The sequence below is a fragment of the Neopsephotus bourkii genome, unplaced genomic scaffold, assembly GCF_033783945.1.
Source record: "Neopsephotus bourkii isolate Nb327-2 ecotype Australia unplaced genomic scaffold, CSIRO-AGI_Nbou_v1 NB_962, whole genome shotgun sequence".
Lineage (NCBI taxonomy): Eukaryota > Metazoa > Chordata > Aves > Psittaciformes > Psittacidae > Neopsephotus > Neopsephotus bourkii.
This window is the reverse complement of record NW_026901456.1, coordinates 3,659,961-3,683,838: the sequence shown is the minus strand read 5'-3', so window position 1 is coordinate 3,683,838 and position 23,878 is coordinate 3,659,961. Positions and strand designations below refer to the sequence as shown.

The window sequence follows — 23,878 nt, the reverse complement described above, 5'->3', positions numbered from 1 at the left end:
CAAACTAACTTAGCACTCGAGTTACAGGAAATACTTGCTTTGGAACAGCTAAAAGGTATAGTTCACTATCCAACTGCAAAATGAAGTAAGTACTCTTTCTGCTGCATCTGAACACTCATTTTTGTTTCTCTGTGGCTCATCCAACCTGAACCGTACCTGCAGTAACCTGGTGAGATCAGAAAAACAGCTGTTAAATATGCATGTTGTGTATTTTCAATGTTCAGGCATATACTCAAAGAACGTTAAAAAACAAAAAGAAGATCTGTATGTCCAGTCCATAAATCAATGTTGTTGGACAACATTGATTTGTATGTCATAAAACAATAGTGGTTTTTATTTGTTCATCTTCTTATGTATTCATTTTTTTGGTACATATCTGGATCTGATGAGTCACTTTCATCATCAGCAGAAGAGGTTTGCCACTCGTGAGAGTTGTTATGACAGTAGGGTTTCTGCACACTTTCTGTGTCATCCAGGAGTTTTGCTTCGACAGCATGAGTACATTGCCAATCAGCTGCATCTTCTTGGGAAGAAAGAAGAGCTGCAGAACTATCCACATTCTCTTCAGAGGTTCCCAACAGCACGGTTTTTAAGTTAATGGTAAAACAAGCACTGTCCTCTGGCCTTGAAGAATAGTTACACTTTGCCTCAGAGAAAGGATTAAGTAACTCACAACTTGTGTCTTTGTCTTCTTCAATGTCTGACTCCTGCTCTTCAACATCTTCTGGGTCAGTGTCCGGATTTTCACTTGCCTGGCTGCTGCTGTCATCACACATGCTACTTGTAGAGTACTGCATGGATGCATCTGGTACATTAGAGGAATGAGGTACTCTATTTAAGATATCACGCCTTGTATAGTCATGATTACTTATGACATCATTGTCATCACTCTCATCTTCATCACTGACGCCACCACTGGAATTATTTGCCCTTTTTTTAACCTCTTTGTAAATGATCTCTATAGAGGCTATTTTTTCAGATTCAAATGTCCAAGGTGGATAGGCTAACCTCCTGATGAATACCTAAAAGAACAAAATGAATGCATTAAAAAAAAATAAATAAAAAAAAAAAATCAGACAAATTTGCACATATACAAAATATGAAAAAATGCCCTCAGTCACAAGGTTGTCAAACAAAGTATTCCTTCTGTGCCACATTTTTGGCTTTTTCTGCAGACTTCAGGGCTCAGCTTTACTCTGCACCTCCCTGGATTACTGCTTGTTCAAAGCACTGGAGGGAAATGCCAACAATCATTAAAAAATAACCTTAGACATTCCTTGGCAAAGTCATGTTCAGCAATTTCACAGATGTGAAGGTATGGACATAGCAAAGGACAGAAACACAAGGCGTTGATAGCAGTCTGCTTGTACATGCATCTCCTTCCCCCAGTCCCCAGCTCAAGTATGCTTTCTTCCAGAGCCACATGGTTTCTTTTCCTTTGCTTTTTATTTTCATTCAACTCCACTATTTGGGTAGATCCCAACAGCCTCATCCAGGAGTTAGTTTCTAAGGTGCTATGCCTAGCTCTAGGTTCCAGCAGAGGTAACTTGCATATGAATACCTTTTTTTTTTTTCCTACTAAGTGTTCCACTAATCAGGCATTCTTTTCACTATCACCTGTGTATACCAGAATACAGTAAAAAAACATCACTGAGATGGAAGAAAGAAGACAGGTCACCCAGAGAAATGATCCTGAACTTGTTAGTTACACTTCTGGAAGTAACAAATAGGATACTTTTCTGGCAGGGACATATCTGCACATAACTGCATTCCAATCTACAGTACGAGACACCTGTGAAACTGGAAGGTTGGGGACTTGCAGAGTATATCTGCTTTCAGTAGATTTTTCTAGTAGCATTTTTCCTTTGACTGAGAAGCTACTGGTGATGTTACTCAACAGACTCAGGTTTCTGTACACATCCGTCCTGCACTGTGGTGACCAGAAACAGATATACTTCAGGTGTGGCCCGACAAATGCTGAGTAGGGTGGAATGATCTTTATCTGTTAGTAACTTGTCACAGAAGTAGCAAGAAATGGTTTTGAAAAAGCCTGAATATTTGTTCCATAGCCTACAGGCTGCTGAATCATGTCTGTTATATCTTTGACACATGTAAACTGCAAATTAAACCATATGTACTTATATAACTTGTACCTAATGCACAGGACTAGAAATTTCAGAGGGTAAAACTTCCTCCTCCCAACCAGGAAGATTAAAAATGAGAATTAATACATACCAAAGTACGTGGAAGTGATTTATTTTGAAGAATATAGCCTCCTGCATGCATGCATTTCAAGGCACCACCTAACATCAGTGAAAAACATACAGCACACGTGATGACAACTGCATGATAATCTGCAAGTGAAAAAACCAAAAACAATTAACATATGTAAATGAAGTTTCCAGTAACCACATTTTACATTCAGAACAGCTATTTAGAATCACAGAACCTCTGTGATCAGAGGTCATCTGGTCCAAAGTCAAAACAAGACCAAATCTCAGATTCAGGAATTAAAAAAGAAGTTACAGCATCATTGATAACTGCAGATAAACACAGTTAGTGAAGATTTGTATGGCTTGCAGGATTAAGAATAGATCTATAGTCCCAAAGTGGATGGGAGTTTATGTTTCACTTAAAAATCCCCACAATGTTTATCACTCAAAAGGTACTTCCTCTTTTAGTACTTTTAGGATTAATTGACTTGTAATTCTTCCTATATTAAAAAATAAAACAAAACAAAACACCCCCCACCCCCCCCAAAGCCCAGAGAAAAAGAAAACAAAAAACCCACCAAAAAACAAAATACAAACCCACATGCACCTAGTTAAGTCACACAGTCCCTTCCTGCGCCACAGGACAATTACCTTGTTGAGCTACAGAGTCTGCAGCTACGCATTTCCAGGCCGATGGGATGGAATGTTTGTTTAGAGATGCTGTGACCATAACAGACACACAGTAATTTCTATTTGGATACAATTCTTCAATGACAGTATTGAAAACTTCTTCAGTGGTTTTCTCATGGGGCCTCTGCCATGAAAGACAATGTTTCAAAGTTAGCTGTGTGCCTAAAAAAAGATCCCCAAACTGGTGAAACCACAGAGACTGACAAGATAACTCAGTGGTTTGTCTAGGCAGCTGCTTCATTTCTACTTGTAGCTGATGTCAAGATGCCTACCTTCCATCTGTTTGTAAACATAGTATTATCAAAGATAAGTTGCCTATTGTCCCTATTGTTCACTGTAGCCTCAGATAGATGCTAAGATTTGAAACTGCAAGTGATATCTGATTCAGAAATCAGGACAAAAACCCATCTGTGGTGGGAAAGCTGCGGTCCTTACTCTGTGTCTTCTGGCAGGATGAGTTAGATGAAACTCCCAACAGGTATCTGCCTGACCTACCATTTACAACTTCCAGTACAGACACTCCATGCTCTACACCTGCTAGTGTGCCTACACCTGCTAGCAGTTTCTGCAAAAATGTCTTTCCCTTGTCTTCTCAGGGAATAATCACTTGAGCCAGTGCTCTATGTTTTCTTTCAAGTAAGGATACAGGGCAATTAGTATTCCTCTTCTAGGCCTGCTACTATGCAGTAAAAGGAAACTGAGCTTATGATGGCCATTCTCTTTGTTTCCTTCCAAGTATCTTCTGTTCATATATTCACATATTTGCTTCTGTGAATCTGCTAACCATCAGAGACATTTTACATTTTCTATATTTCTCCTCTAATGCATAAATAAACCAAAAACTTCTTTACCTTATGCTCTCCATCATGTGTTTTCAGCGTTATATCATAATCAAGCTCTTGATATATATCAACTAAAGACAGTAGCTTTTCATTTTCTCTGAAGTAAGAGGTTGGCAGCTTTATGGTGACATTTATGCAGTTTATACAGGAACTGATATTAACTTCTGGTGGTCCCAGGAATGCTATTGAAGGAAAAAAAAAGAAAAGGAAAAAAAAAAAAAAGAAAAAATGAAGAGGTAGAAAAAATATACACTATGTATTCAGTACCACTTCTATTTTGGTGACAAACGTAGCTGACTAATCAGATTCCAGAGCATTTCACTGCTATAAAACCACAAGGCCTTTCAACATTTAAGTTCCACAATCAAAAAGCCTTTTCCCACATGACTAGATTTGAAAAACAGAAAGCAGTGGAGAAGAGGGAAGAAGCAGAAAGGTGACAAAGGCTTTGCTTCAGCTCCACAGAGGTGTGAGCTTTTTATCTATTTGAGAGCAAAGGTGAGGTTAATGCATAGGAAAAGCTGTTTACTTTCTTGCTCATCATCATCTTCTAGCCACTCTCTGGAAGAAATTTTTGTAGAAGTTCAGTGGTGCGCAGCCCTGCACATATTCATGCTAGTTGCAAGGAAGGCTATAGGGCTAAACTTAACAACAGAGCTCCAAATACTGAAACTCTACTGGGAGTGGGAAAGATAACATAGTGAAACATAGTTACACTTCCCTGAGCTTCCACTGAGCCTTCAGATCCTTAGAACACGCCTGTGTTCCAAGAGCCACGCGTGCTTTCTCCAAAACTACATATCCATCAACACTGAAGGAACTTCCACAGTGAATCAAGCCTAAGATCTTTACACAATAAAGGAGCAGGAACGTCGGAAAATGGCAGGAGAGCAAACTATGTCCATAAACCTCCATTTCTGTGTAGTTCACTGGGAGGGTGGGGGGAAACATCAAAATTTAGAATTTGCATTTCACTTTGTCTTTTCCAGAGGCATGTGCATTTTGATCAAGGTAGAGATTGGTTTGCCAACCTCTGCAAAATTCAAAGAATCAACACGCGTTTGCTAACTGCTTCTGTTCCTGAAATAGTGTAGAAAGAAAAAACAAACAAAAACCAACCCAAAAAACAAACCCCAGACAAGATTAATACTCAGGACAAATGTGAGCTTTCATCTACTCCCAAACAGGAAAGCATGTCCTAGTCAAGTGATTACACACTTATTCCTTTCTTATCTTTTGCTTTAAGTTACAAATAAACATTAACTTAAATCTGGTTACAGCCAGAAGTGGTTTTTATTATTGCTGGCTCTTTGTTATGAAGCTTTTCTGTCTTTGCTCAAATCTGTCTGTCAGTGAGAGTGAGATTCCACCGCAGGTATTTTGAAGGTAGCCATCAACTACACCCAGTAAGAAAATATCTCAGAATATTGATTCTTTTCTATTCGGGCATAAAGAAGAAAATGCTACAGGACTATTCGGGCATAAAAGAAGAAAATGCTACAGGACTCCTCTAAGTCCTGTGCCCTGGAAAACATGACTTTACTCAATTGCTTATTTGAACTAGAGAACTACTAGCAAAGCATCCAACTTCAATTTACAAATTGCCAGTAATGGACTACCAGTCAAAGCACCTGATAGTTTGTTCCAATGGTCAATTCAATATATGTTTTTGTTCCTAGCTACAATGAAATCTAGCTTCAGTTTCCAGTCAGAGCATGCTGTTATGCTTTGGTTTTGAGACTGAAGAAGCTTGCCATCATGTTAACTACTGGTCAATGCACCTTCTGATCTTACACTTTCAAAAAACTAACTGCTGAAAGACTGAAGACCTCAACCTTAAAGGAATGTTCTCAAATCCTTCAGTTATACTTGTGGTTATTCTCCCCATCCCCTACAATTTTTCATCATTTCTGAGACTGTAAGTGGACACAGCAGTGGTTAACTCTGTGCCCAATTTAGGGGTAATATGACCTACAATTTCTCCTCCATAGTCCTCCAGTTGTTCCTCAATCACTCTCTGTTACTTCAAAACTGAATACTAAGCACAACTAAGGGTGAAGCCACCTCTGGCATTAGAAGATGTCACAGCTAATGAGCGTCTTCTTTCAGCAAGGAAAGGGAGAAGAGCACGTTGATGAGCAAACAAGTAAATCTCTTCCCCTACACCTAGTGCAGGCACAGTATTCCTTTCACTCTTAACACTGACTACTTGAAGACACAAAAAAATGTTTTGTGGGTTGTGTATCTTAAGCATTTAGAGATTTTTGCTTGTCAATGCTTCATATGATCCTATATCCTCTATAATTACACATATATTTTATTTGAAAATCAGAGCCTTGTGATTTACCAGTACTACTACTGTAGCCACTAATTTTAGAAAGCTATCTATGTATTCCAGGTCTTGTAACTCATATGTGCTAGATTATATACAAATCCATCTTCTCTTATATAAAAGAATAAGCTACTGACCCAGTTAGTTTGCTGTATTTTAGTGTAAAGCTAGCAGAATATTGTTTACACATGAGCTATGAATAAAAACTACTAAAATGAGCAAATGCAAAGAACTTACTGTCAGTAATTGGCACAAAATGAAGTGCAGAAGAATTGAATTCTTGATTTCCTACAAAGCTCTGAACCAATGCAGAATACTGAGTGTTCACCTGTTTAAAATCATCTGTCAGATTACAGGAGAGTTGTGTAATATTTGAACATTGTTTAGCAGTCTTCCAGTTCCTGTAAATCAAGAGAAGTTAAAAGAAGACCAAAATAATCTATCTGGGTTTTCTGGTATAAAAAAAGTAAGGGGCAGAGGGAGGGGAGGAAGCATTTCTGAGTGGAAAAACAGACAAATAAACCCCCCTCTAGTCTTAATATTTTGAGTTGATAAACATTAAAATTAAAAATTGTGTCATAAAATATGACTTGCCTGCGGTCAGTGTACAGCACACGATAGTATGTTGGCATAGCTGGATCACTTTTTGCCTGCCAGGACAAAATGTGCTGAAAATTGTAAGATTCCATTTGTAGCTTTTGAGGTAGCTCTCCCAGAAATCTTTCTAGAAAGGGGAAAAAAGCACCCAGAAACAATCAGTATGTTTGGTATATTGTTTGCCATATGAATGGCAAACAAATGTGAGATTGCAACAATTCTAATAAATAAACCCAATTAGAGCAGCCCAATATTTGCCCCAAAATATAGAATAGAGTTCAGCACAACAGAAACAATAATGCAAAGGATGGTCCTCCTTTATTAAGTTCTTCCTTGAAAAAGCATGAAATTTTAAGATGATGCAAGTTTTTTGAACTCTGTTAAGAAAATCATTTGAAAGACAATAAAGCCTCTTACCAGGCAAGCTGTGACAAGCCGTAGACAGAATGTTGATTAACACTGGAAAATAAAACTATGTATTAATGCATTTGTATGTCTACAATATCTGATTACTAGCGTACTATTGGCAATATTAATTCCCAACAATTAGAGACAGTACTCAGTTCCGTCGGTGGAACTGTTTCTTTCACGTATTCTTGCTGTGACTTTCCCCTCCCCTTCCCTCCTTAGAGTATGGGATGATCCCTTCCAAGCTCTGTCATTAATTGGAGGCTCCTAGGAGGTAATTCTTTGATAACTACACTACTACACTGTGCTTCAGGCTTATGCTGATCCCTGACAGATGAGGTTCATGATTCAGTGTGAATAAATGTTTTTAGGATGTTCTTATCAAATACCATCTTAGAAGATTCTGACTATATTTCAAGTAGCTCACCCTGCCTATTAAACACCGTTTTAAGTCATAAACAGAATCTTAAGGCTGGTCTGGGAAAAAAACACTGTTACTGCTTGAAGAACATTATTGAATCAACTTCAGATGCCATTCTTTGCTAAATGTGGGGAGTTCTCAAAGCTGTAGTTTTAACAACTTTGATGTACCACCCACTGTCTCCAGGCAGCTAACACTTGTTAACTCCCTATTTCAGTCTCTATTTTGTAACTCCCTCTCTATTGTGCGTCCTGCAATGCTACAGAAGTAACATTTCCCTGTGGTGTTCACAGCCTCTATTCTCTGCCTGCAAAAGAACAGAAAGAACACCACCAACAGATGCCACAGCACTTCTGCCACAAAATGTGGTTAAGGCTATATTCAGGCTGTTAGTCAGGCCTTACTATCCAAGTAGACTCTTGAACCCAACCTTCTTGCAGATCTTGACATTTTAGAGATCCCACATCTTGTATAACCTCTGTAAGAGATTGATCCTGTCACCCACACTCTCACTGTATACAGAGTTCTTTTCTTTGATCAACTGAGTCTTGCATCATTCATACATTTTCAGCACAGTGCTTCAAGACACTCTTGAAATAATTGTTCTGACCTTTCTATTTTATTTTTTTTTTTCCTCAGGATCTTTCATTTCCCTTCTGCTTTCTAACTGCAACAAAAATAAAATTCCTGTCCACATTTTAAAGGCATTTTGTGGTCTATCCTTCTACTGATAAGATGTCAACTCCCATATTTAGTTGGCCAAAGAAGTAAGTTTAATTTCAAATATATATGCTTGTTCTCATGCTATAGACTAATTCACGGAAATATCTGCAAAATAACTTCTTTATTTTCCTTGAAACTCTTCACTATGTACTCTCTTTTGTCTTAACACCTAAACCCTCTACCCAAAAATATGACAATACCCCAAACATCACTGGCCCGCTGTGTCTGATGAACTGTGCTGATTAATACTGCCTTAACATTTTATTTTATTCTCCTAATCTCACTTAGAATGGTACTTTCTGTAGCATGACAAATGTCTTTGACTTTACATTTATACAGCAATTAACACAACAGCACTCTGGTCCACAACTAAGGTTCTCAGGTGCTACACTGTGATGCGCATCATAGTACCAGAACACATATTCCTGGTCAAGTAGAGGGGATTCAGAATAATAGCAGGTTAGTGAGAACTGTCCTGTCCCAGAGTCAGTGGGAGAATTTCCTAATGGATTAATGCAGTTACTTTACAATCCTTGTCTACATTTGCAGAGAGAGCTGGAAGAGGAAAGGAAAATAAATTCCTGCTCAGTTAATTAAAGAGATACCTGAACCAAATCTTTATGGCTGCAGGGAAGTGTCTTAAAATATGATCTTTAATTAGCAGTGGGCATACACAGAAGCACACATAAATAGACTTGGGCACTAAGTTGGTGGAAGTCATTTGGGATGGATACTTAGCCAAGTAGCTCTTATAAATCTGGCTTTTCAGTTATCTGTCTCACAAACATTAAACTATGCTCCCAGCATCCTTTCTGAAATTAGATGCAAAGAAATTAAGTAGCTCACTTGTGGAAATATAGATTTGTTGCATATGCAACTCATGAGAGAAAACTCATCTCTTAAGCTTCATTTTGCCATCCAAACCACAGACATCTTTTTTTGCATGTCTTCCTTCAGTACTTGTTCTTCTACATTATTACTGAGTAATAAACATCCCCTTAGAGAAGTGCAGTTAAAAGTAGAACAACTGATTTCCTGTCATGTAGTAACAGATCACTTATCTGGAAAAAACATCCTATGGGTATGAATAACAAAGCAATACTTTAACAGTTATTATTCTTTACCTGAACACAAGCTCAGATTTGTGATCATTTGTGTGAGGAATTCTAATGCGCTAACAGGAACACAGCCTTTACCACATTAAGACTAATCCCATTATAGAAACAGGTAGTTTCAGGGTGCAGATTCTAGTAATGACACACTTCCTTGGAGCAACCCTTTCAGATTAGGGGATGTAAGCAGTCTGTTGTTATTCTCTCTAGCACCAGCCACCTCACATATGTCAGCCATCTTGCCATCATATTTCGTGCCGACATAACGTTTTTCTATTCAAGGATTCTCAGATTAGACAGGCAATTTTATGCCAACAACAATTTAATGCCAATATTTGTAATTTTTAAATGTGTCTCTGCTCTCAAAACCAAATTCCATTCATCAAGAGTTCAACCTCCCTCAGAATTTCGATTCAACAAACATGCTTAGCAAATACAGTTGGAGAGTTGCAAAATTTTGTAGGTTATGCTCTTACGTAAGAGACAGACAAGAAAAAAATATCTTAGACCAGATAACAGGGAAAATGAAGACTGGAGAGATCAAGACGGTTTGCAAATCAAATGTAGAACTTTTTTCCATCTTACCTTTTTTACAGAATTAAATGTTCCTAGCAAAGCAGTTTCTCATTATAACTACAGCTCCCACCTAGCACACTAGGAAGCTAACCTAGCTAAGAAGCTAGGTCTCTTGTGCCTGCTAATTCAGAAACTAAGGAATCCTGAAAAAAGTTAGAATAAGAGATGAAAACCAACATATCCAGCTAAGAGTTCATTGGACATTTATAGGCAGAATGCAATATGCTGTGTCAAAGCGTTTCTTTATTATGTGAAAAATCCAGGTTCATGTATAGAATGGAATGTGTAGAATGTAATACACTAGATTCCTGATACTGTGAATTATTCCAGGGAAAGCTCTATAAGATGATGGTATCTTACTTCAGTAACTCAGGAAGAGTGTTAGTGAAAAATTAGCATTCTTACTCCTCTTACAATATAAAGATACAGGCAACTTACCAAGTTGATGAAAACGCATTGGTACATCCATCAGTGTTTCCACGGCAGTTACGAAATATAACCTACTGATTGCAAAACAATCATTTTGCTCCTGTACCTGCAAATAGATAAAAAACAACCACATTCAGCAAATCACCTCAGTAAATTACTTGCAAGAAAAACAGGCCTATGTACAAAGAGTTACTTTAACCTCTTCAATGTCTAGGGGGAGGCAGAGGTTCTGAAACAGTTACTGCTATTGGTGGGTGAGGCCAGGATCCTCAGATCAGACAGGCAACTTTATGACAACAGCACTTCCCTTTTTTTCTGAGGAAAGATCTCTTCCAATTTTAAATGAACACAGAAAACACTGTATGGTACAATGAAAAAAAGCACTACTTGGCTTTATTTCAAATATTACAAGAACTGGTCATTGTTGTAAAAAATGTTTCCAGAAAGAGGGCAGATCAAAAGGGAGGTTAGAAAAAAAACCCCAAACCCCAACTATAAAATTATTAATTATGAAGTTTCTGATGCATTTTTTTTAATGCAGATGATCCATTAAAATATTTCCTCTCCTTGATGTTGTATTTTTATTTTATTTATTATCCTCATAGTGTTAATATTTGCAGGATCTGGTTTTGGATTACAGGCAAAGTATTAAGGAACAACTGTGAATCTATAGATGTCTGGGCAAGGGTATAACTATTTGCAAAGAATCTTCTCCTCAGGATTAATACAAAAAATGTGGTTTTTTTTACATTTAAAATTATTTTTCAAATACAACTTAAATTATTTTCTCTGGAATGTAACTTTTCCGAGAAAATAATTCAAATTGTATTTTAAAAATATTATTTTCTCTGGAAAATAACAACCAAACAAACCACAGCTTAAAGTTTAAAATCATGGCAAAGCATACTATGGTCAAACTTAGCACACTATGTTAAAATCTGATTGGAGATGTCAATATTCCTCTATTCAAAGTTTTAGCATGACTATAGGAATCCACCAGATAAATGTTGAGAAACATCATTTCACAGACAAAAGAATGTTCTTTTCATTTCAATTTGGTTCATTTATTAATTCATTCAAGCACGAGGAATATTTAGGAGATATAAAATACCAGTCTTCCTCTTTTCAATCAAAATTAAGAACTATGGATAAGAAGATAAAATTCACCAGTCACAAAATTCTAAAGTTTATCACTAGTATCAGCAAACTAGAACGCAATTAAGTCACATATCTACCAAGTCCATTTAGTCTTGGCACTAGTGAATGTGACAGAAGAAAAAAAAAATCATTTGACTTTTGCATTCGGATCAAGTTTACAGGTTATGCAGTGTGTGTGTACATATATATATGTATATATATATAAATAATATTTTTACTTCAACAAGGTTACCAGCTTTGTTCGGAAGTCACACAGAAACATAGTGTCAAACAATACTACTTTCACATTCACTTTAGAGAACAGTTAAAGCCCTGGAATCTGAATTTTCAGGCTGTTCAGAATTTTCACTTCAGGTGAAAATTTTGAGGATCCCAAATTCGCTTTGCAAAATATATCCTTTGTCTTAATCCTCGCAATTAATCACAAACCATATTCAAACCAGTCCATATATGGCATTATGTAATAGACGTATTTGCATACCTTTGATCCTTGCTGTACATGCTGTCATGAATAACAACTATCCCACTCTTGGAATCTGAAGTGACTCCTGTATGACTCTGTATGTTGAACACCACACGTATCTTAAATGATGCATGTTCAAAGTCAGGTTATGCATTTAGCACCATAGAATATATGCATGTGTATATATATATAAAGTGAAAAAAAACTAAGGTTATCTCTGACTTTGCACAGTTGTTTAAATGTGGATGTCATCCGCAGATCTATCAATGCCAGGTAAATTCAGGAGGAAATTCCAAGGGGAAACCATTTCTGTCAGAACTCCGATTAGCTTTTGTTACTCTTCCTCTTCAGGGCCCCAGCAGTCTCTGGAGAGAAGTCACAGAAATACTCGTGAGTCCAGCCCTCGCCCACCTCATCAGCCTGGGCTCACAGTAACTCCCCTCAGAGCTGCCTGAAGCCCTCAGTGCCATCAAAACTCAACTTCACTGAGTCCTGAACTAGAGTTCAGGCTGGGTTGTTTTGTATTTACCTCCAACTAGACAAAGCAGGTTTTGAAAGTCACTGACTTGTATTTCAGAAAAGCTCCACATCAGTAAAGCAGAAAACACATTTTCTTTGAAATAATCAGATGGCGTGTTCATTTATATAAATTACTTATTGGAACGTTGAGTGAGAAACACAGAGAGAGACAGAAACCACAGAAGTCATTTCAGGCAGAGAAGTCAGCAGAGAATTGTCCTAAATCTACACACAGGTAACACAATGTACAAACTAACTTTACTACTGAAACCATGTGAACCATGTAATCATGCTGTGGGTTGTAGTATTATGCTCATGCTCTGTTCCTGGCTTTGCTGGAAGACTTTGGATAAGTTGCTTCTAAAGATGTTGAAAGAATTTAACCTTAATAATCCAAGTCCGTTAACCACAAGTCCATCTTGCATACGCTGCCAGCAGTGCTCCTGGTGAGCCAGAAATGCCCCTGGAGAAGCCAGCGTGGGACACGCGGCATTGAAACAGAGGGATGGACAGACAGACTCCTCGGCTGTGGTGTGCCGCTCCAGCATGGCGGGGAGGACACAGTGCAACAGCATTGATGCCAAAAAAACTCGTCAGACTCTACCGCTGCCCATTTTTCCTCACAAATTTGTGTCCCTGAGCTACACCATTACCTACAACTCAACCCACAGGCTATCACTAGGGTCTGTTTTGCAGCCAGTGACATCGCCGAAGGAACAATCCCCATAACCCGCCGTTTTAAAGTGAGATTCCGCCGTCCTGCGGGGTCACCGGTTTCAGGCAACAGCGGCCTCCGCTACGCGCCCACCGAAGCGCTAACGGAAACCAGCGGCCTTTCCAGGAAACCCCCGCAGCTGGGGACGCCGATCCCAGCGCACACACACCTCCCCTCGCTGAGAGAGAGCGCGGAGCACACCGCGGAGTTCCGCCGGGCGCGGCCGGCCTGGGCCCTGAGGGGGTTGCGGTCCGCCCAGGCCTTCGCTCCGGTTGCGCTAACGGAACATCTCCAACAGCCGCAACACAGACGAGCACCCCCGCACCACGGGCAGCTACCCACTAGGAGCGATGAGCGATGGGACACAGGACACCCCGCCACCTCCCAGCCGTACCTCGCAGCAGGCAGCATCCCGGCGGCTCGGCACCGCGCCGGCTGTTCTGTCAGGCCGAGGAACGCGCTGCCCGGGAAATGGCGGAGGGGGCGCTGCGGCGGGCGGCGGGCGGCGGGAGGCGGGAGGCTGGCCCCGCCCCGCCCCGCCGGCCGTCCCGAGGCGGGGTTAGGGCAGCTCACGGTGGGGTCGGTGTTGGGTCGCTAACAGCGCCGTTGGGGGCCGGCTTCAGGGCGCCGCTTCTTCCGGAGCTGGGTCTGCGCCGGGCCGCTGGCCGGAGGCTCCCCTGGTGGTGCACAGCTGCCCGCACCCGCGGGAAGCGCTTCCTAGCCTTGCTTGGCTTTTACTTCCATCCTCTGGTGTTCGATGCGTTGTTGTCGTGAAGGAAGTCTCTGCGGAAGTGCTTGCTGGTCTCCTTGCTCCTTAATGTTGAGGAGTGCGGTGCTGCTGATAGGGGTTTTGTAAATATTTGCCTTATCAGGGACCGAAATGGGTAAGGCGTTTTCTGTCGTAGCGCTTTCTGATAGTGGAAACAGCAGCATGTGGTATTCAGTACAGCCTGTATCATGTAATGTGAGGGGTCATCATGAGACGATCTTGGTACCTACCTGAGGTGAGCAAGGGGTAAGAAACCAGGCCTGGCTAGTGGACATGTCCCACTGGACCTGCAGCCCCACTGGCTACACCTCCTTGTCCGCTGGCTTCCATTTCTTCACTGATTGAGACGTGTGATCTTAGGAGTTGTTTGGCAGCTGGACATGAGGTGATGCTGCACCTCCTTAAACCATGCGAAGAAAAGGAAACCTGAGGTTTCCAGTTTCTGTTTAAGGCTGTTTTACCTGTGAGGCCTTTCTAAATTTTGTTAACTGTTTTGGGTTGGATTTTTTGTTTGTTTGGGTTTTCTTGTTTGGTTTTTGTTTGTTTTTTTTTTTTTTTAAGAATTATTTTTACAAAAATATCTAATTTCCTGCCATTTTTGCAGAAGCTCCCACAAACTTCCTGCCTGCCTGTCAGACAAATCCACTGGCTCTTGTGGTCGCTCAGCACAGAGTGAATCTTCTGTCTGACTTATGTGCAGGAGGGATAAAGCACCTGTAGTGAAGGGTGAAGGAGACCTAGAACTCAGTTTTCACAGATTTTGGTCAAGTCAGCAGGTCATAGTTATTACGAATCTAAATTGCCTCCTATAAGGATCTGCCTGTGACTTAGAGGTAAATGTATCCATGCATGCTGAAATACTACTTCCACTCATAGCTGTTGCTGATTCTAGCACTCAGCAAAGTACTCTCACTCAGGTCATGACCCAGTGCAGACAGGGAGGAGGGTAGGACTACGAGCAAGGAGCAGTGAAGATGTGGCTACTGCAAAATATAAGGCCTCTCTATTTTGGCAACTCGGCTTGCTTTCCCATAAAAGAAAACCTGTGCTGAAGCCACAGGGATGCTCAGCTATATACCAGGAATAAAAGTCTGTAATGAAAACTCCAGACATTTTTTCTTTTTTTTTTTTTTTTTTTTTGTGTGTGGTTTTGGTTTTTGTTGTTGTTGTTATTTTGTTTTTTGGTTGGTTTTTTTTTTTTCTTTTTGCTTTTGGGTTTTAATGTAAAGAATAGCTCCATCTGTTGCACTTCATGTGAAAAACTGCCTGTAGAATTTGTAAGTGAAATGGGGAGCCTGGCCCTGGGCTCTGCCATAGTAAACACTGACAGTATTCTTCAAAGAAAACTGGGGAGAAATGGCACAGACACATACTTTTTTTGGTATCATACCCAATTATTTTGTTAGTTCTGTTAAGGTATGTGTGTATGTGCACATGCGTGTGTTTATACACAAATATCCATTTGTGTGCATAAGTCTGACTTTGGGGCAGGAATCTTAACACACCATGCCTGTGATATAAGGAAAGCAAGTGCCTGGAAAACATAGGGTTAAGATACTTCTAACTTAACTTAGGTCTAAGATAGAGAACAATGTTTGTGTTTTAAGTCTGTGGTGTGATAACAGAATTTAGTAGCCTTACTAACAAGAGTGAATTATTTCTTTCCATCCTTCTAATGAGTGACCAGCCTTGTAATTATCAGTTAGTTTGGAGACTGTGACTCCCGAACATCTGCTAGCTTGGGAGGCAATAAATTTTGTGGGCGAAGGTCACACTGTTTTAAATCTTGGCCAGCTATCAGAAACTTGCAGATATGGCTGGTTTCAGCTAATTTCTGATTACTGGGGCATCCAACTGTGCCAAAGGTGAGAAGTGCACCCTGAGGAAGACTGCTTACTTCATCTTGAAGACCCCTGCCCATGACCATCAGAGGGCAGTGAACAAGTGCCAAAAGGGAGACTTATGATAATGAGTACTTAAAGAAATTGTAATATCCCTGCTGAATTATTGGGAACCTAATGAATATGCACGTTTGTGTGTAATAAATATCTGCTTGCTTAACCCCTTGGTGTGCAAGTTAGGAGGAGCAATGTCCCTTGCACCTGGCACTGTAATAAACATACCTGCTTTATAACTCCCTTTGAGTTGTAGAGTCTGATTCTGTGCTTTGCCTGGGTTAAAAGTTAGATTTTAATACTGGTAAAGTAAGTACCCTCTCTAGTCCCATCTGCCACTTTGCTGCTCAGTTTTTGAGTGCAGGGCTGTCTGGAAGCATAGTCTCATCAGTCTAGCCTGACACAAGATCAGACCATCACTGTCTGCAAAAGCCAAAGCTTGTGGAGCTTGTACAGGATCCAAAGTATTCACAGCATATTGCAACCAGCCAGCCTTCAACACCACAGAAAGATCATTCAGCTGCTCTCTAGAGCTACTGCGTTATCTAGACAAGCCAGAAAGTTGCCAGCTGTAGGCAGGTCTGTGGGTGCAACTACTGCTGTAGAACTGGAGGAGTAAGCTGCTGTCCTAAACACACATGGTGGTTCCCGTGCTATGCTGCACAGAATGGTAGTTCCCAACCCTTTTGGAATAACACACCATTGTCACACCTCCTGTCTTGTGACTGCTCAATAGTTTTTACTATTAATCATGTGTGTATGCCATAACCCAAGACTGGCAGCAGCATGAAAATAATTCAGATGATCATTTCAGAATAGCTCAACAAGCTGGTATTTGTCTTGAAGTTGTGCACTGGTACCTCTGTTTCTTTCTCTGATATGAAGGAGATTCCTAGTGTGCACCTCTTATTTGGTTTGACCTAATTTCTGCTGGTAGCTTCTTCTGCTTGCACACTGACGCATCCTGTTTTCTGCCTTTGATACACTGTGTCGACCTTTTCAACTGTATTATTGTTACTGGGGATTTTGAGTTACAAAATAATTGCTACAATAGTTGGCTACTGACAAGTTTGTTGTAAAAACTGGCCCACTGCAAAGAAAGAGAGAATAAAGAAAGATGTAGAAAGACAGGACTGAGGTGCTCCCTTATTTTCTTTGTGAATTCATGGGGCACGCATTTAATCTCACACATCCAAATGAGACCCCTTCAACTTTTCCATGTCCTGCGTTATTTCATTTCTTCTCCTTACATCCTTTTGCTTTTCCACTGCTGATACCTCTAGTAAGAGCCAGTCATAGAATGATAGAATAGTTAGGGTTGGAAAGGACCTTAAGATCATCTAGTTCCAACCCTTCCCCCCCGCCCACTATTTTAAAGGCAGGTTTTCACTGAGCATATAAATGCTGGGTGTTTAAAAAGTAGTTTGAAGTGTTTCAAGCTTGTCTTCCAGTTGCTATGCTTACTGTCAGCATTGGAACCAGTGTAACTGATTTAATGTTAGTGTCAGGGAGCACATTCATACAATTTCCAGATGTAGGAATATAGATAACTTTCTCTGATTATTTACTTCTGACACATCTCTTTCTATGAAATCCTATTTCTGTTTCGGCTATCTTAATTTTGTTCTGAGCTCAACTATGTGGACTGTTCTGAAACTTCTGTGGGTCCAAAACTAGGACAGCTAGGTTTTTGTTATTTTTTTATTTGTTTACAGCCTTATAATTTTTTTTGTGTATGTTCATGATTTGTAATCTAGAATCAGAAATAAATGAAAGATGTGCAAGAGTTTAAGAAGTAATTTTTAGTATTTCCTGAAGAAATTGGAATGTGATCTTTTTTTTGGCCTGGAGGTGATGCTGTTTCTCTAGGAAAAAACTTTGGAAAGATACTGAAGAAGAGTACTTCGAAAATTTTGTAGAAAGTACTTGCATTAAAGCTAGATATACACTTATTTATGCTCTTCAACTTTGTGCAAGTAAGATTTCATCAACATTTTGGAAGACGGAGGCCTCTCAGCAGAATTCAAGTGTACTTTATTAAGCCTTCCAGCATATCATGGACCAGCACGCTAAAAATAGGAGCTTTTTTGATTTTTCTTTTATTATTCATCTGTATCTTTAATGTGCCTTTTTGAGTTGGTCATGTGCACTGACGTGATTTCAGATCTGTTGCTGGGGGAGAGGTGCGGTTTCTGTGCAAGTTCCCATGAAAGATGTGTACGCTTATTTGGTTTGAGAAATTTAACTGGGCAAAACTGAGAGTTCTGGGTATTACTTCAGTACCTCAGAAATGACTCAGTTTTTATCACCCTTGTGTTTTGTCTTAAATTGTAGTATAGGGGCAAACGTTTGAATTTTGACCCAACTTCCTTGTGCTTTTGTAGTCTTAGAGATCCTTCTTCTTAAGAAATCTTCTGTTTCTTGAAAGATTGCTTAAAATTCAATTTCAGTTTTAGATATCTCTGGGATGTGGCCTGTTACATTCAGGTGTCATCTGTGTCACCCCTGTGTCTTACCTTGCAGGCAAATTAATCTAGGTGAGGGAGAGAGCTTGCCTTACCTTCAACTTGGGTAGGTGGAGAAAGGTATCACCTGTTGCCTTTGGTTGGGGGGGGGCCTGAGATGCCATACATTTCTGGTGGGATGTGAAGCACAGCCCATGATTATTTCTTGAATATGGGGGAAGGATGAAGGTTCTGGAGCATCTCTGCTATGAGGAAAGGCTGGTGGAGCTGGGTCTGTTCAGCCTAGATAAGAGAAGGCTTGGGAGAGGGAGATCTGATCAATGTATATAAGTAACTGAAGGGGCAGTATCAAGAGGATGGGGCTCTTCTTGTTGGTGCCAGGCAATAGGACGAGAGGTAATGGACATAAACTAAAGCACAGGAAGTTCCAGGTGAACACGAGGAAGAACCACTTACTGTGAGGGTGACTGAGCACTGGAATAGGTTGCTCAGAAAGGGTGTGGAGTCTTCTTCCTTGGAGATATTCCAGAGCTGTCTGGACACAATTCTGAGTAATCTAGGTGACCCTGCTTAAGCAGGAGCTTGGGCTAGATGATCGCTGACTGTTCCTTCCAACCTCAACCATCCTGTTATTCTGTGAGTGTAGGACTTTAGGATAGGTTAAACAGTGGGTACAGGATGTTTTTCTTCTGCATAAGCATATGTTCCACTGTTCAGTACATTCAGAAATCACCTGGAAAAGGGAACAGGTAGACAAAGTTTACTGCTAGTGGGAAATTATGCAGAGCAGAAATATTTCGCAATACCTCCCAGCTGTCACTGGGATATTGGTTAGTTTAATGTGACAAATGAAACTAAATGTTAAGGTATGACTAGACATTTAACTCATTTTTACATCATTCCTGAGGCCTGTGCTGCTGACTACTGCATGAGACAGGACATGGCTATAGCTGAATTTTTAGTATGATGAAGTCTGGCTGAGTATGTGTCCTTATAGCTTCAAAATGCAGAGGACAGACTCGGACTGCAGGACATCCAAGCCTAGGATAACAGGGTTTTGTGAACATGGGTTGTTTCAGTGCCTGTGAACTCCCAGATGTTCCTTGCAGATGTACCTTTCCAGTACTTAAAGGCCCCTAACTCCACATGAACCTGATAGGTGTAATGGCTCCAGGAATATAGCTGAATTCCTACATACAACTGCCATGTAAAAGAAATGAAATCTGCAGGCATGCCAAGACACGTGAAACTTAAAATTCATAGACTTGGTGGCACTGTCTGCACAGGGAAAGATTCTGTTTCATGTCTGCAGAAAATGGATTGTCCATCAGATCTTGTCCTTGCCTAAGCCTCCACACCTGCGTTGTGGAGGTCCTTGCTGCTTCTGTCTTACATGCCTTGCACAGCATTCTGCCTGTGTTGTATTTTGGGTCAGGTAGGTAATGAGCTATCTCTGGGTAAAGATAGCTGTCAGGCTGTCATGTGCATATAAAAGATGACTACTGCTGATTTCTGATCTTTGCCTGGGATTTTGAGACACTCCTGTAAGAGCAATGACAAATGCTACTTTTCAACACTGTTTGCTCTAGGGAACCTGTTACCTTTTCTCTGAACTCTGCTGCCTTAAGTAACCTTGATCATTTTCTCAGGGGATATGAAGGTGCTAAACTGAATCCTTGCTTACCATGACCTGCAAAATTTAATTTGATCTCTACATGGTTTATTGTGTAGTGAATCACAACCAGAAACATGATGCTGCACTTCCTTCCTTGGATTAGGGAGATGAAGAATGAATGGTGACTCCCAGTTGTCTAGTAACACGTTTCACCCCAAAATCTATTATATGCTCCTGGAAGAAAAGAACTAAAGATGGGAAGCATTTTCCCAGTCTTATAGTGACTTTTATGTGCCCTCTAAAATATGGTTTGCATTTGAAAATTGGGATCTGAATAAGTCATTTGTTTCTGGCTGGATAATCAGTATTGGAAGCTTATCACTTGTTAAGTAGTTGTAAAAGTTTGGTTACATTTCTGTGCAGCTTTACATCTCTATGCTTTGGATGTGGCTATTTGCAAGCCAGGTGCACAGGCCAGTACTTTTAGCTTTAATGTTTTAATTTAAAACAATGTTAGTGTGTCATTACTTGATTGAATGCAGTATGCCCTTTTCCATCCTATTAATTAAATGCATTCTCCTGCATGTGAGGTAGCTATAATACGAACAGAGAACTACTTTTAAGTTAAAACAAACAACACAAAATCAAGACATTTACTAAATATTTTCTTACATTTAAAATGTCTCCTATAATGAGTACTTCCGGTGACTTAGCACAATACTGTGTCATCACATAACAGCACTGAGTATAACGAGAACAACCATGGGAACCCTCTTACAAAGCCACAGGAAACATCCATTTCTAGACATGGAATAAACCATGGATTAAATTGTTGTACAGTTTAAATATAAAACATGTGAGAAAATTCTGGTTTAATACTTATTAATTGGCAGATAGATTACAGAGAATTCATTTGCCTGGCTAATATCACTAACAACTTGTCATCTTTAAATGATTCTTCTAGCCTTTGATGCCTTGGTATATCCCATAGCTGAGATGGGCTTGGATTTGGGATAGCACCAGTAGTGAATTTGGTAGCTGGCCCATAGTTTCCTCTGCCCGTAAGGCAATAAGTAAAACCAATATAGATATGACTTGTTAAGTCACATTCTGCATGAACTCATGCCACCTCAGTGAAGTCAATTAACCTAGTAGGGGCTGCAGTAGGGTGGTACAGAATCTGGTCCCCGGTGATTTGTACTCATTAAAAACCAGCAGTGAGCTACAAGGCTATCAAATGCTTTCTGGGGCTGCTAAACACTCAGAAGTGGTTTTATTTCATTGATTTATTTATTTTCAGAATACTCAGTTTTGGAAGAACTGTAATCAGCCTGTCACTGATTAGCACCTGGTAGGGGCAGAGAGCTGCAGAAACTGCACAATCCTGGAGCATATGACAACATATTATTCCCAGTGTGAGACCATCAGTTTCACAGCTTTCTTAGATAAATATAAACACACAAACATGTAATAAGTGTTACTCAGGGCAGAGCATGCATCAGCTGTGACTTCACTGTGTGCAGGTTTTAAATTCAGTGGTGTCCCCAGGGGTTAATCAGTATTGATGGCAACTATTCTTAGTCTACACCCTAAATGAAATGAACCTTATATTTTAACTGGTTTGCTTTGTTTACTCACTAAGAGTGATTGATATAGAAATACCAAAATAATATAAAGATTGTTAGAACTGCAGAAGGCTGGCAGAGTAGTTAGATTTATTTTGTATCAGGTGTTGCTCTGTAACAATCTCCATTGCCTTAGTCCTTTGGGAGAATGATGATGCATAGCAGATCTCTTCGGTGCAAAAGAATGAAGAATCCCAACATCCTTGATTTGACGGACACGTGAACATTGTACCTTGCGGGAGGTTTATTTCTGTTTTCTCTTCTATAACTTCAGCATCTGGAAAGCTGCCTGCTTAGACCCCTGCAAAGTTTTTCCCCAGTATTTGACAGGCACTGTACCTAACATGAAATGCATGCAAACCACAGCATGGTTGCTAAACAGAGGTGATGAAATGTAGGTATTACTGCAGCCCTACAAGCATTTACATACATCTTTGTTCTTACTCCCACAAATCGCGTCAGTGAAATAAACAAGACTATTAAATCCTTACATGAGTGCATGCGAGTAAAAGGCATTAAACAGTAAAGAAATAGTGTAAAACCTTCCATTGCCCAGCAGTGGGATTTTCAGCCTACAAAAGCTGTCGGCATCATTTTGTTTGCAGATGACTGCCCTACATGTTATTCTGAGGCAAATATTTCTGCTCTTCTCCTTGGGTTTTGAATATTCCTTTTAAGTTTTGTATCAGGTAACATTTATTTTTTTTGGCCTCACAGGAGATTTGAGTAGCGTCAGGGGAAAAGCAAGTGAATGGGATTAGAAATTACCCAGCTAGTGAAGGGCTGCAGGCCCCATGTGCAAAATGTGCTGTGGTGGACCTGAGAAGTAGGCTTCACAGATGTGGGCAGAGATTTCTCTTTCTGTGGGTATCCTGTTCTTGAAAGCATAATTCTTGCAGTTTCAAACACTGAGCCTCACTGTTTTAATGTTTTCCCTCCCTCGATGCTTTCCTTCTTCAAAGTAATCACTTAATGGCATGTCAGAGCCTAGGAAAATCATTGTTAATATTATAATAGCTCAATTTGCAGCTCAGCTGCAGACTATGTTTCTACATGGGATGATAATTTTTACCTTGACATGAAGATGTATTTCTACTAGCTCTGTAATGGGAAACTCAAAAAAAGAGCACAGTTAAAATAGGAGGCTGAATAAAAGTGTGAAGGGAGAATGGAAGGAGTAACCCTGGAAAGTCCTAAGGAAGAGAGGAGTATAGTTACTGTGACAACCAATCAGTTCCTCTTGCAAATCCAGGGCAGCCTCAGGTTACTGAACATCACTGAACCTAAAATCCCTAGCAGTCAAATTTAAATTGTGTTCTGGGATGTGTCTGAATGTGTTGACACATTCTCCTGAATGGCAGGACTGAAGGGGGGAGCTGCAGAGGGGAGACTTCCCTTCCAGCCCTGCCTTCTCCAGAGGCTTCTACAGGAGGGCAATGCATCTGATGGTTTTTTTTCCTGCAGCTCATTAATCCTTTATTTCACAAAAGTTTGAGGTCTTTGACAGCACTTTCAAGACCTGTAGCCTCCAATGCTTGTGGTGAGCAGCAGTACTACCACCTTAGCAAGAGTCAGTGCATTTCCTCTCCCCTTGTATGGATTTTTTTGCTAGTGTGAGCAGTTCCTCAATTATGGTACATAACATTTTGCCCCAGCAAGAGCACAGACCAGTCTGGACACTGGGAGTGGCTGCAATATTATGGAGAGTTACCTAGGAGTTTCATTTTTCATTTTTTTGTGTGTGAAAAATAACATTGTTTAGTCTGATCAGTGTTCTTTATTCTGGGGAAATAACGCATAGTCGTGCCAGAAGATGGCAACTGGAAACACTTAGTGTAAAACTCCATTAATTTAATTTTACAATTTGGAACACCTTATAATAAAGGGATTGGGTTTGTAGTGGGGATGTGTTGTTAATTATCATTAGACCTCTGCGTTTGATTAATGCTGCTGATTAGTTTCTGTCCTTGACTTTTTCCAATTAAGGAGTAGACGACTTAGTGCTAAACACGTGGGCATGTTGTCTAATCAGATGAAAGAAACATGTACTCTGTGTAGGGAATTCTTGCAACTTTCAGTAGTTGCTTTGTACTAAGCAGAGGTAGTTCTGTCTGTTTGCGTGATGGCACAGGAAACATCAAGATACCAGTGAGTTATGTGGTGTGAGCAGTTTCCTGATGGTAATTCTCTTGATTTACATATGTAAGAAATGATTGCTCTTCTACTTCCGGCAGACATAGGGTGCTTTGATATATATCTTCTACATAGGCAGACATAGACCTCAGTAAAGAGGAATCGAAACAAAACACAA

The 23,878-nt window shown here is 40.1% G+C and overlaps 1 protein-coding gene across 4 annotated transcripts; it reads right to left on the bottom strand.

Annotated features, from left to right (window-relative positions):
* Positions 1–305: 305 nt before the first annotated feature.
* IFNAR2 (interferon alpha and beta receptor subunit 2) lies at positions 306–13,611 on the bottom strand. 4 transcript variants are annotated; one of them, XM_061359029.1, is made up of 9 exons: positions 13,593–13,611; positions 10,353–10,449; positions 7,092–7,133; positions 6,672–6,801; positions 6,315–6,478; positions 3,755–3,927; positions 2,865–3,027; positions 2,236–2,354; positions 306–1,022 (listed from the first exon to the last, which is right to left on the bottom strand). In XM_061359029.1, exons 2-9 carry the CDS (start codon positions 10,381–10,383, stop codon positions 342–344), a joined length of 1,503 nt encoding a protein of 500 aa, XP_061215013.1. In that variant the 5' UTR covers positions 10,384–10,449; positions 13,593–13,611; the 3' UTR covers positions 306–341. The 4 variants fall into 4 exon arrangements, with proteins under 4 accessions (XP_061215013.1, XP_061215011.1, XP_061215012.1 ...); XM_061359027.1 differs by lacking the exon at positions 13,593–13,611 and adding an exon at positions 11,983–12,593; XM_061359028.1 differs by lacking the exon at positions 13,593–13,611 and adding an exon at positions 12,376–12,593.
* Positions 13,612–23,878: the final 10,267 nt, after the last annotated feature.

Excerpts from the sequence above, each read along its gene's own strand:
- IFNAR2 (XM_061359029.1), bottom strand. The coding sequence starts at position 10,383 with ATGGATGTACCAATGCGTTTTCATCAACTTG. Across the intron at positions 6,802-7,091 it reads GGCTTGTCACAGCTTGCCTG|AAAGATTTCTGGGAGAGCTA; the intron begins GTAAGAGGCTTT and ends TCCCCTTTCTAG. Across the intron at positions 1,023-2,235 it reads AATCACTTCCACGTACTTTG|GTATTCATCAGGAGGTTAGC; the intron begins GTATGTATTAAT and ends TTGTTCTTTTAG.